General features: G+C 40.1%; 1 protein-coding gene across 5 annotated transcripts in view; it reads right to left on the reverse strand.

Moving 5' to 3' along the window:
* The window catches only part of clip1b (CAP-GLY domain containing linker protein 1b), a 38524-nt gene that overhangs the window by 3864 nt on the left and 20238 nt on the right, over positions 1-14422 (reverse strand). For 4 of the 5 annotated variants that reach the window (XM_074618816.1, XM_074618813.1, XM_074618815.1 and 1 more), the window contains 2 exons: positions 11176-11250; positions 3993-4099 (listed from right to left, as the gene is read on the reverse strand). In XM_074618816.1, the coding sequence (XP_074474917.1) occupies positions 3993-4099; positions 11176-11250 (182 nt within the window). The remainder of the gene's footprint in view (positions 1-3992; positions 4100-11175; positions 11251-14422) is intronic. The other variant, XM_074618814.1, reaches the window with a different exon arrangement.

A 14422-nucleotide genomic window follows, 5' to 3' on the forward strand; every position in this document is an offset into this window, starting at 1 on the left:
CCATATATATTGTTTATAGTGCAGTCTCCCTTTAACTCCTCCAGGCGATGCTATAGAGGCATGGCCGATGTAATTATACAGCAGGCAGATAAACATTTCACCCAGCTGCTGCTCAGACGAAGCTATTAGTCACACACCGCTTCAAATCCTAAGAATGACCCACATGGAGCTAATTTCAATTCCTCCAGAAAAAAAAAATCGTTTGGTTCCAGCATCCCAAAAATATCCAGATTCATAAATTTCCCAGACAACACAGCGTGGTGCAGCCGTCTCTGGGTCTAAATGTGGTCATATCCTCAGATTACAGTGTCTTTACAGCTTTATAATACTCGTGGATGTATGCGTACTGTATCACTGCTGTATTATAAATCACTGTGGGTTTTACAGCTGTCAAATCCTTTAAGATGTTTAAAATAGGACGATGTAGAAGCAGCAGACACGGACCAACAGATGGCTTTGAGTCTGTAGATTATATCAGTAGAAGGGAGGTCCACACAGTACATTTAGTTTCAACTCAGAATGGTTTTAGTGCAATAAAAATACTAATAAACAAATATACTGTACTGACTAGAATACATCTTACATTTTAAAGGGGACATATCATAAAAAAACTCCCTTTTCAGTGCATACATTTGTGTATGTGGAGTTCCTACCAACCCACAAACTGTGAAATGAGACAATCCAGTCAGTTTTTTGTGGGCTGTATAGCTCAGAAAACATGTGATTCAACAAAACCATTCAGATGTGACTCCCCTTCCTATGTCACATACAGACTCATTAGAATACATCGCCTACAGCTCGACAGCTATGGAGGACGGAACCTGACAAAAATAAAAAATCAATCAATCAATTTTAAATCAATTAACAAACACAAAACAATGACATGATATTATCCGGAAACCCTCACAGGTACTGCATTTAGCCTACAAAAATATGCTCCAATCATAACATGGCCATGTTATGATTGGAGCATATTTTATTTTTTTATTTACGAGAAAAATAAGTCATAATGTAACGAGAATAAAGTCATAACTTTACGAGAATAAAGTCATAACTTTATGAGAATGAAGTAGTAATATTAGGAGAATAAAGACAGAGGTAAACATTTTACCTGCAAAACTTCAGCATGTTAACATTGTCCCTGATGTTAGCTTTTAGCTCAAAGCACCATTGTGTGAAAGTGCATCCTCACAGAGCTGCTAGAATGGCCGTGGAATCTTGTTTTGATTGCATCATTTTGTAAATAAGGACTCTTTCTCGCCGTGAAATAAAGCCTTAATGTTGCTTATACATTAAAGCCTTAATGTACACAGCAACAAATTATCATATATTTTTTAAAATGAACAGCTGGCTTTAACAAACAAACCAATCAGGATTTGACCTACAGTTGCACCAAAAACACACATCTGAGCTGTTTACAGCTGCTCTCTCGGATGCCACAAAAGCCACATTGATTCCGCACAAACACACACACTGTGATGTCATAGCGCGAGTAGCCGCCATGTTGGAGCCAGGCGGTCCTAGGAGGAGAGACGGAGCGATTACATAACGGCAGCAGACTGAGGAAGGATGGAGGAGCACATTGTTGAGAGGAGACAGGATGGAGGAAACTGTAACTTAACATGATTCCTGTATTAACAGACAGTTTTGAATTAGGCATTCACAGAAAAGCAGACGCTCCTTAAAGAGGACGAAGCTGCTTTTTGTTTCACTGTGACTAAAGATATTTGTTGACATCTCCATCTGCTGCTCCTCCGTCAGGATGCTGCATATATTGATGACTATAATTCAGCCAATTAGATCCAATCTGGAGCTCTGACGTCACAGCTCTGGGTCCTGATGACTCAGGGGAGGTGTGGCAGGATGATGTAAAGACTCACACACACACACACACACACTTAAACACACACACACACAAGGTCTATAAATAGACCCCGACATCAGGCTGGAGATTCGCCACAAACACAACAAAGTGAAAACATGCTTTTAAAAGACGGAGTAGTTTAATTTTTTTTTACCGTGCGTCAAAAACGTTATTTTAAGCTGAGCGATCACTCAAAGCTCTGCAGGTAATTACAATTTTTATGAATTTGTTGCTATGACAACGTAGCCATGATAGCAGTCGGTAATAAATTTAGCTTCATTGTGGATTGCTCTCATCGGTCCACAGAGGTCTTAAAGGAGCATACCTGTGGTTTTATCACGTTTAGTATTTTTACATCAAACCATTTTGACTTTATTTTTTCAGAGGCTGTAGCAGGCTCTGAAAAGGGGAGATTTTAGAGCTAGGGTGAAGATACTGGTATCATATGAAACTAGAAAACCTAAAGAATCAATCGGTAACAACCATGAGATACTAGCTTGTCGGGAAGAGCATTCAGAGGATGGATGGATCAAACTAGAGACCTAGAGCATTCAGAGGATGGATGGATCAAACTAGAGACCTAGAGCATTCAGAGGATGGATGGATCAAACTAGAGACCTAGAGCATTCAGAGGATGGATGGATCAAACTAGAGACCTAGAGCATTCAGAGGATGGATGGATCAAACTGGAGACCTAGAGCATTCAGAGGATGGATGGATCAGACTAGAGACCTAGAGCATTCAGAGGATGGATGGATCAGACTAGAGACCTAGAGCATTCAGAGGATGGATGGATCAGACTAGAGACCTAGAGCATTCAGAGGATGGATGGATCAAACTAGAGACCTAGAGCATTCAGAGGATGGATGGATCAGACTAGAGACCTAGAGCATTCAGAGGATGGATGGATCAGACTAGAGACCTAGAGCATTCAGAGGATGGATGGATCAGACTAGAGACCTAGAGCATTCAGAGGAAGGATGGATCAAACTAGAGACCTAGAGCATTCAGAGGAAGGATGGATCAAACTAGAGACCTAGAGCATTCAGAGGATGGATGGATCAGACTAGAGACCTAGAGCATTCAGAGGATGGATGGATCAGACTAGAGACCTAGAGCATTCAGAGGATGGATGGATCAAACTAGAGACCTAGAGCATTCAGAGGATGGATGGATCAGACTAGAGACCTAGAGCATTCAGAGGATGGATGGATCAGACTAGAGACCTAGAGCATTCAGAGGATGGATGGATCAGACTAGAGACCTAGAGCATTCAGAGGAAGGATGGATCAAACTAGAGACCTAGAGCATTCAGAGGAAGGATGGATCAAACTAGAGACCTAGAGCATTCAGAGGATGGATGGATCAAACTAGAGACCTAGAGCATTCAGAGGATGGATGGATCAGACTAGAGACCTAGAGCATTCAGAGGATGGATGGATCAGACTAGAGACCTAGAGCATTCAGAGGATGGATGGATCAAACTAGAGACCTAGAGCATTCAGAGGATGGATGGATCAGACTAGAGACCTAGAGCATTCAGAGGATGGATGGATCAGACTAGAGACCTAGAGCATTCAGAGGATGGATGGCTTTCCTAGCTAGATAAGAACAATAAGGGGTTTTCTGAAAGAGACCCCCTGTACCCCCCTAAAAAAAAGACTAAAACGTCTCTATGAAAAAGGGGGGTTGAGTGGAAAAGGTTAAGGATGTACAACATTTTGAACAGTGGAAAATATGGAAGCCATTATACCCCCATTTTCTTACTGTGATTATGAGTATTGTGCATTGTACTCATATCCATAATCACATAATAGCTCCCTCTGGCTAATTATGGGCTTTACACAACAATTGATAGCATATTTACAAGTGGAAGCATCTCTCTGGAGAGCTACAGATGGAGCCACTTTAATAACACATCTGACATCTCAGCATTAAGATTTACATGTTTATTTAAATGCAATTAAATGGAGCCACATTTTGCACAGTCCTTTCTTTGTGCTTGAAAATACCGGGGCGGATTTTTAATCATCGGTTTAGACCCGCAGGACAGATTAAACTCACCGGTCTAATGAACTGTGGGGGTCACCTTTAGAGGAGGCACACATTAGTTATCATGAGTACTCACATTTCCTTGCAGAGGACTCCGATTCGCTGGTTCTCTGAGCCGCTGCGCTCCTTCGACAGACTGAGCTCCTCCTGGTATTTGGAGTTCTGCTGTTTTAAAGCCTCGAGCTGAAGAGGAACAAACACAGGAAGCATAAGTCTTCTCTTCTGCTCATCTTAATTATATATCCACAGATAAAATGTTGTTGCACTTAAGACCCATTCGGACTGGATTAATTTCTCTAAGGGGTGATTTCACCTGCGCTAGTCAGTGATTTTTAATCCCATCCGGAGCTTGCAGGTACGTTTTCAGCCCCACCCCAGTAATAATTACAATCGCAGTTACTGATTCGGCGACCTGGCTGTTCCTCCTGTAATAAATCCCGTCTGGATCGACATCCTTGTGTTTTAAAGAGGAATTAGTGTTAACAAGATACTGGAACTTCTGACTTCAATACAAAACCTTGAATAATATCGATATTCAATACCATTTTCTATACCACAGGAAAAAAAATGACACAGTGAGGGCATAAAACTTTAGATTGTGTAAATTCGCTGTCAGAGAGCAGAAAGCGCAGCTGGTAACCGTGTATCGGTACTACAGGTAGTGAGCATTGAAACCGTTTCAAATATTCAGTATCGATATGTACCGATACGTCAATATTTTTGACAACACTTGATCCATTATGATAGGAAAACAAGTCATCAAATGTGCTGTTGCAATGTGAACTACAGGTAGGTATTCTCTTTTCAAATGATCTATTAGCAGCTCATATTTGCAGTGTACCCATGGACGTACAGACAACTATCACTGGATTACTTTGAGACAGAAGAAAATGTAAAAACATGAAGATTCTCAGGCAACTTCTGCCGCGTCTTTTTTCTATAATTTTCGAGCGGATTTATAGGACGTTTATTTGCGATGGACATTAGAGAATCACACTGAATGATATCAATATGTTTCATGTTTGTGTGTTCAGATTTGACGGCGTTATGACTCGGAGAAGAAGTACGATTTTTGACTCAAAACCTCCTCGCGCAGTATCTTTGCCTCCCGCTCAACTCTCCTGTTAAAACAGATGTTTTAAGTCTTTTGTGCATCTGGAGGGAGCTAGTTAAATTCTAACAAATTAACCCTGAATTCTTGATTGCTCGTGTAGTATATAAAAGTCCAAGATGACTTCAAATTTCTGTTCCCAGTCCAAAACCCAGAAGATATTCAATTTATTTATATAACACAAAGAGAGGCAGGAAACCAGCAAGTGTTTGACATTTTTGCTTGAAAAGTTATTTAAACGATTAATCAATTATCAAAATAGTTGTCGACCCCGAAGTTTAGGGGTCAAGACGCCGACGACAGAGAGTATAGAAGCAAAGAGACGAAACTCTGGTGCGTTTTTGACAACAGCCGCTAGATGGCGCTGCGGAAGCGCTTCCGCCATTTTGGACTGAAAACGGCAATGAGTCTGTGGCCGTGGATGTATAAAGAGACGTCTGTAAATCAGAGGATCTTTTTTTTGTTGTTAAGGTAAATCAACTTCTTTTACTGGCGTCCGGTAGTCGCTTTCAGTCCAAAATGGCGGAAGCGTAGCTCTGCTGCTGGGCGCTGATGTTGCAATGGAATGAACAATTGACTTTCACTTTCACATACGTTATACGTTCTTTGCCTACGATGAACCAGGTCTCAGGTTTGAGTCTGGTCAGAGACCTTGGTTGCATCTCTCTCTCCTGTCATCTCTATACTGTCTGTAATAACAGATAAAAAAAAACTTCCTCTGTCGACCCTCTAATCAATTAATCAACCACCATAAACATACATTCAACATCATATTCACATATCCCGTTTAAAAGCTTTTACATCAGAGGAAAAGCTGCACTCAGACAGAAAAGAAATTCTGGGTCAGTTAATTCTTAAAATACACAACGCCTTGATATATAGTTGTGATGAGTCAGCGGACGGCAGAATGGGTTCAATGATCCACGTGAAACTAAAAATAAAAGCCCCGGAGACGTCACAACTTCTTTACCTCATGCAAACTTTTTCTCATTCAAGTCAAGACATCTGGGAGTCCAAAAAACAAACAAAAAAAAAACACACACCCACATCTCATAAATCATCAAATTGACACGTGCAGCGCTGCGATCTCCGCAGCTTTAAAATAGCAATAGTCAATAATTAATTAACACTTTAAAATCAATGCCGACTGAATGCTGCAGCTGGCTTCAGATAAAATAAAACAAAAAAAAATGAAAATTGTCAAAGGATTTAAAACACACTTAAAGCCGTCTGCAGCATGTTTCTGTTTACACAATAACATCAACATCTTTGCATGTGAGTTTCTGACTTTAAACACCTCCAAAGTGAGATAAAGTCTGCAGAGCGTGCTCTCCTACACATATAAACATACATAAACATCTGCTCTGGTCACATGCACAAAATTAACACCAAAAAACAATCATTTAGGAGAGTTAATTAGAGACAAATTAACACCTTCTCTTCCTGCAAACACAGCTGCACTGATCAGGTTTGAATCCCGTGCCAGACCCCAAAACAGACCATCCTACCTGGTAGTGAGGCGAGTAGATGTTACTGGAGTAACCCTGATGCAGAGCAGCTATGTCCATGCCTGCACAGCTCACCACCACTGCCGGATTTCGACCTAAGTATGTTCACCTGCTTAACAAGAGCAGCGTTGTTGTTGCTATGTCACCCCTCTCTGCTCTACAGCATCACATGCAGAGACTAAAACAAGCTGGGCATCAATAAACCATCAGCTCTCATCCCCCGCCGTGCACGGCTGCGAGAGGGAAATGGAGAGCGTGTCGCCTCAGCAGCCTCTCTCTCTCTCTCTCTCTCTCTCACAGATGGGTTAAAGAAGCTGAGCACTTCCATTATGTAAGCCCGACCAGAATAAGCTCCTCCCAGACCCCATCCCACCACCACTTCAGCTTTCTGCTCCTCAAAATCTTGTTTCCTCTCACTCTACAACACCGTACGTACTCACTCCTCTAAGAGACTCACCTTCCATTCACAGTGTTTAACATGAATCACAGCACAGAGAGGAATCAGCTGCTTTGTTTCACACTACAAGGTCTGATAACAGCAACAAACCATTCAGATTGTAGTGTTTTATACTGTTATAGTGACGAGTTGTAGCATTTGTACGCAGACGATCGAACTATTTACATTACCAATTAATAATTTGGTCTGAAAAAAATGTCAGAAAATGTTTTTTACAATTTAAAACTAGCAATCAATTAATATATTTAATTAATTGCAAATGAATCACACATTTCTTATCTGTGCAAAATGTAGTATTGAGTGTTTAATACTCTTATCAACATGGGAGTGTGCAAATGAGCTGCTTTATGCAAATGTATGTATAATTTATTATTGTAAATGAGTTAACGACACAAAACAATGACAGATATTGTCCAGAAACCCTCACAGGTACTGCATTTAGCATGAATCCTTCCTGCAGCTGTCAGACTCCACAACCAGCACAGCTCCCAGTAGACCACTTACACACCAAAAACTGACAAGAACGGCACTATACTGTACACTGACACTGTGCAATATCATCACTACCACTACTCAGGTGTAATCTATACTGTGCAATATTCATTCTCACTGTGCATTGTATTAATAGTCTGGTAATAGTCAGTACTGTTTATATTATTCCTATTTTTATATTTCCTTCTATTTAAATTGTTCATATTTCGTTTCACTTTTTGCACCGTGTTGTATCTTGCTTTTTGTTTTTTACTGACGCTTCTTGTTTTTTGCACTATCTCCTTTACTGCTGTACTCTGCAAATTTCCCCACTGTGGGACTAATAAAGGAATATCTTATCTTATCTTATCTTATAAAACAATATGCTCAAATCATAACATGGCAAACTGCAGCCCAACAGGCAACAACAGCTGTCAGTGTGTCAGTGTGCTGACTTGACTATGACTTGCTCCAAACTGCATGTGATTATCATAAAGTGGGCATGTCTGTAAAGGGGAGACTCGTGGGTACCCATAGAACCCATTTACATTCACACATCTGGAGGTCAGAGGTCAAGGGACCCCTTTGAATATGACCATGACAGTTTTTCCTCACCAAAATTTAGCGTAAGTTTGGAGCGTTATTTAACCTCCTTCACCGACAAGCTAGTATGACATGGTTGGTACCAACAAGAGGCCGATTTCAAGTCAACCGTTCATTAACTAATGCAATGTTGTGTTCGGCCAAGCATATGCACGCACGCACGCACGTGCAGGATTACATCACAATTTACAGCAACACGGCTGAGCGGAGAGAAGAAGCAGATGTAAGAGCGTTTCTGCTGAATAAATCACAACGTGTGTTTGTTTTCCTCCACAGAGACGAAACTCCTGTTCTCTCTCTCTCTCTCTCTCTCTCTCTCTCTCTCTCTTGTAGTGTAGAAATGACGGAGAGAGAGAGAGTATGACATGCAACAAAGCCGGTTATATGGCGTACGTGCTAACAAGGCGCTCAAACATTTTTCATTTTTGATGACGCATGACGGACACATTATTCTGACCCTTCCAGTTTTAAAGCAGGTATATTTAACGTACAGTATATTGTCTGTTGTTCATTCCAACCTTTAAAGCAACAGTGTGGAGGATCTGGCGGTATCTAGCGGTGAGGTTGCAGATTACAACTTTATTATAACGTTATCGACTCCGGCCCAAACAGGAAAAGTTAACAGAGTTTGGTTTGTCCGTTCTGGGCTACTGTAGAAACATGGTGGAGCAACGAAGCGGAGATCTTCAAGATTGTAACTTGTGAAGTTTAAACATTTCAGTTAGTGATACCACTTCTATCTTATGCCTATAATGATCAATTGGAAATTAAATTCATTGTGACAGAGCAGAAAAGAACAATTTCATGGAGAAAGGGTCATATTTTCTGTTCATTCTGACAACACTGGTACAGTGGTATTTATTTGGGGTGAATATTTTCACAATAATATAGCTCACAGTTAAAACTATGGACTGCAAAATGACTAATATTAAATAAATAAATAACTACCCAAAAGAGTAACGCTGTATTTTAACCCTCCTTATTTATAATTTATAGACAGTATAATAAATTATTTATAATACACTATAATGTGTTGTTAGCAGACATAAGCACATTTTTACGTGTTTATTACTTATTATATGTATTTGTCAACAACTAAAACTCCTCCTGTGAAACATCTTCAACTGGTTGATAAACAATATAAATAATAATATAATACAATAATAATACAAAATATGTCTTCACACCTATATATATATATATATATATATATATATATATATATATATATATATATATATATATATATATATATATATATATATATATAATGTATATATTATATACATACATATATATATAAATTGTAAATATAACAGAAATATATAAAACATATTAAATATATATTATATATATACATAACATATATAATATTTCATATTATAGTTATATTTACAAATGTATTAATTTATCACATGTGTAATATGTTGTAGTGTTTCATTCAAATTACATATATTTAATACAACAAATATGCACATGTTATATATGTTTACTAATTGATTTTTTTTATTAAGTGTGTAATATATTGCAGTGTTTTATTGCATCATGTACTATAATACATTTCTATATTTTCTATATTCAACGAACATTGAGTATCATTACTGATACTATTAGTTTACAAGTACAATACCAGTTGTGGGTACAGCATGTACTGTATATGTACTGCTTAACTTGTATTTTTGAGTTTAATTGCTCTTGTATATATTTTATTTTGTACTTCTATTCTTGTTTTTATTTTACATACTTCTAATTATTTATTTGTACTTGTCTCTATTTTTCTGTACTTATTTCTGTCCTTGTGCTGCTAAAATCAATAAAGGCGTATCTTATTTTATCTTATTCCACCTTAAAATCAGCCCCTTAAATCCCCCAGAACAGCAGGTAGAGTTACTGCGAGTTAATGTTGCAGCGCAGAAAGATGGTGCATGAAAACGGTTTATGCCATGGGATGACTAAAATAGATACAACACCACCAAACAGAGAGCATGTTGGGTCTCTAATCTCCCATCTCTACTCCCCTCGCTGTCATGAGACCGAACATCTGGAGCTCACAAACAGCTGGAGTCACAGAGTGAACGTAGGCGAGCAAGAGGGCACCAGAGAGCCACAGACCGAGTGAGCGGCTGCAGGTGGACCGCGGTTAGAGGAACAGCTTGGATTGAAATGATAAAAAGATCAAGTTACAGATGGTGGCCGAGCGGGGAGAGACGGGGAGAGAATAAAAGAGAGTATTTCATGCGTGGCTTATTTAATGCGATGACTGGGACTCGCACGGTCACATGCGGTCAGTGTGGGGGATCCTGATGTGAATACGTAATAAAAAACGCTGCAGGCTACTAATGCTAAACCTATGTACGTGCATGTGTGAGTCCTTTCTTTCACATAAAGTAACACACATGCATGTGAACACAAAGCTTTGGATTTCTACACATGTTGAAGCAGTGTGCAATGATGGAGCTGCAGTAAGAGATAGATATTAAAGAGTCTGAAGGGGTTTTTATTAACCTCTTCAAAATCAAAAATACCAGAGTGAAAGTGTGAGGAATTGCTTTGACAGTGTGTTTGTCTGCTAAGCTGTAGGCGTGCCGCGGTAGTCGGTGTTACCGGTGTTACGCGGTGCTCGGGCATACAGCACAAGCACTCTACATATATTGAGCGTAGGGATGCTAATTTTGAAAAACTTTCTTAACTGATAACCGACCCTCGTTAACCGATTATTAACCGTTAACCGACAAGATTTGTGCCTCGCATGCAGCGGTGTACCAGCTGCAGGAGCACAACAGATATTCATTGACGGGAGTCTCCAGTTCACCGTCCGGGAGCGTTAACTTAGCAGCTACGATGCTGCGTTTACTGTCTCCAGTTCACCGTCCGGGAGCGTTAACTTAGCAGCTACGATGCTGCGTGTAGTGTCGCGGACATGCAGCCACTTTCCCAGTAAAAGTCTCCACCGCACATTTAGTTTAGTTCAGCAGGTTGTCAGCTGTGTGTCTGCCCGGCATAACTTTAGCGAGAGTCCAACAAACAGTGTGTGTATTTGTTCTACGTTAGCAGCTCTAGCAGTGACAGTCGGTATTTACAGTCTTACCACACATTATTTCCTGCTCACCTGTGTCTGCAGTGTCTTATTGTCATTGGTCAGCTGCTCAAACGACAGCCCCGTCCTCTCTGACTTTTCAGTAGCCTTGAAAACAAATTAATAATATTCAGCTCCACAAATAAGTAATAAGGTGATTTATTACATAGCAGGCTTGTTTTCCTGAGCTTTGTGATCAAAAGAAAACAGTTCTATTATTACCTGATGTCGACATTACAAACTTATGAAATCCTTATTTCGTGATCATGTCATATTGAGATCATGAAAATACGATGACACAAAAAACAAAGCATGTAAGTCCTCTCTGCTCTGCTGTATTATCTGGCTTTTTATATTATAATTTATCTGTTTTTTGGGGATTATTTCAGTCTGTTGTGTACTGCGTCTTATTGTCTGTTCTGACTCTTGACTCTTATCTCCAGAATCATTCGATAGCGGCCAAGTCTATATGAATTAATTATATGTTTTTTTTATTCATATAGTTGTTTTTAATTAATATAACATCACTTTAAAGCTGTATTAACTGATTTTCTGGCCACTTGGGGGCAGCGGAAACAAGCTTTAAATGCAACATTGACGTATTATCACCTGATAAAGTTAGGAACCCGGTACTAAACGAGCCCCGGGACAAAGACCGTAGCATCGATAAGCTCCGACGTTAACGGTTCTGCTATTGGTATTGGAGAAATTAAGAGAAGTGATTACTTATTTATTTACATAAACGAAACACAAGCAATCTGTCAAAACATCTCGCCAAAGTGCATCAGACACAGGATAAGAAATGCACCATTTTCAACAGACTAGCTTGTAGTTCATCCCTCGTTGCCCCATCCACCATCACATCACATTATAGTTTATACAGTAATAGTGATTTGTTCAAAACATGACCGTTTCTTATACTATAAATAATAGTTTATTACCTCAGCCAAGGCCAAAGGCCGGCGTTGGTTTGCTGGTTTGTCTGTCTGTCTGTTAGCAGGATTACTCCAAAAGTCCGTGATGGATTTGAATGATATTTTCTGGAGGGGCGGGGTGTAACACAATGAACAAGCCATTGGATTTTGGTGGCGATCCGGATCATGATCTGGATTCAGGAATTGTTTTAAAGAATTCGGATCAGGCTGAGCATTAAAACCACAAGGTATAACACATGCGCAGTGGGACTGATGATGCGTTGATGACGAGTGACCCCGCCTCCTTCCTTCTGAGAGCAGAGAGATACGTGTGTGGATGTGTGGCGAGACATCGAGGTGCGGGAGCTGCTGGCAGTCCGCGATGAGAAAGAACAAAGCGGTAGCTGACGGGATGAGAGACAACGTAGTGTAACGTTATACAGACATAACAAGGCTGCTGAATGAGAGAGGCATCCGCCGACATGTTACACGGAAACACACCGTGTTAATAACAAGCCGACCACCTCACGGTACCACCAGCTGTGAGCTGTTATCTGTTTTTAAAGTCGCGCGTTGGCGGAGGTCTGCGCTCTTTAGTTTAATTTATTTTACACCCTTAAATTTATTTTCTTCCGCTTTAATTTGTGCACTGTGAAACCGAACCAGATTAAATAGAAAACAAACCATGGCTTGTGAAAGAACCCTTCTTTACACAGAGTCATTAGATCCATTATTCATTTAAAAATATCAATTAGAAAAGCTTAAAATCAGATAGTTTAATTGAGAATCTAACAATGTAAAACATCAAAATCACTCTCAAGTTGAGGCTCAAGACATTAGGACATTAGCAGTTAAAACACAGCGTGCCATAAATAGAGCGGAGAGATCGGAGGTCATTAAAAAAAGAGAGACAGCTCTTTACTGAGTCTATCGAGTCGGCCTCCAGCTCGTTCAGCTGCTTCACTTTCACATCCATTTGTGACGAGTCCCGTGAAGCGAGAGCAGAAAGCTCTGACTTTAGGGAAAGAGAACATAACACTCTCTTATAACTGGAAAAATTATATTTCTACTGAGGTCTTTTTAGAAATATTAAAGCAGTAGATTTAGTAGTTTTAACACACCGCCGTCTCATGTGTTTGAGTATTTGAACGCATCATGATGACCAGCAACTGCAGCTGACACAAAACTGTAAAGCTTGACTAAAAAAAGAAGACTTATCAAACCCAAATGGGAATGAGAGTAATGTGTGCATGTGTGTGTTAGTAATGTTTTAACAACATAAAAAAGAGAATGTGCCTGTGGCCATCGTCAGCTTCACTAAGTCTGAATGAAAGCACGCTGGAGGATTACTTTAAGGAAGGATTATTTAAAGAACAGCTACTTCAAAGTCCCTAAAAACTTTGTGACATTTTCAGCACAACCACAAATAATGTGTTGAAATGTGTGGACAGCCAGAAGCAGACTGAGCTATCTTGGTGAGAATCAGCAAATGCCAACACTCTGATTCATCGTTACCCGACTGTTCGCTGCAGTCAGACGAGCCGAGAATTTACTCAGAGACATTCAGGCTCCTTTGTGTGCACCACAACAACAACAACAACAACAACAAGGAGGCTGGTTACAAGATGTAACGTAACACTGATTGTTTTGTGTCCCAGTCAGTATTTTCTATTATATCTGATGTTTCTGGATTAATATTACTGCTGCATTAATGTTTCATTTTAAGTCCTGTTATATCCTGTTGGCTGGTTTAATCTACAGCAACGCATCAAGGTCTATAAGATCATCACGTTTAGAGCGTCCCTGTCCTGTGAGAACCACGTATCTCGTACAGTGTATTCCAATCCGCGTACTTCTGTACTTACACTTACTACTTTGAGTGCATAAGTGCATTCACACTGGGAAGTACGGAAAAATGCAGTGCACTCAAAGTACCCGGATGTTGTACTCAAAACGGTCAGATCGTTGAGTGTGGAACGCTGGACACTTTCCACACTCAAGTGTCGCCATCTTGGCTACGTAGCGGAAGGGGCGGAGCCACGACCACGACCACGACCACGACCACGACCACTATTCAAACATACGAAGATAACAGAATAAAACAATACGTAAACATACCGGTGCATTTTCAGCCAACAGGAGGACACATGTTAGGCGTAGGCGACGACGTTGGAAACGTAATTTCCACTCTGCTTTCATTTTTTTCAGAAGATATTTTGGCGGGTAGCGAGCCGCGGTCAAATGTTGCGATCGTCATTTCCGGTCAGTGCGCCGCAGAGTATTCGATTTGAGACGACCCTACCCCGCTGAAATTTACGCACTACTCAAGTGAGTACAGAGTGCCCAAAGTGCACTACACTGAAGTG

This window comes from Sebastes fasciatus, chromosome 19 (genome assembly GCF_043250625.1).
Source record: "Sebastes fasciatus isolate fSebFas1 chromosome 19, fSebFas1.pri, whole genome shotgun sequence".
NCBI lineage: Eukaryota > Metazoa > Chordata > Actinopteri > Perciformes > Sebastidae > Sebastes > Sebastes fasciatus.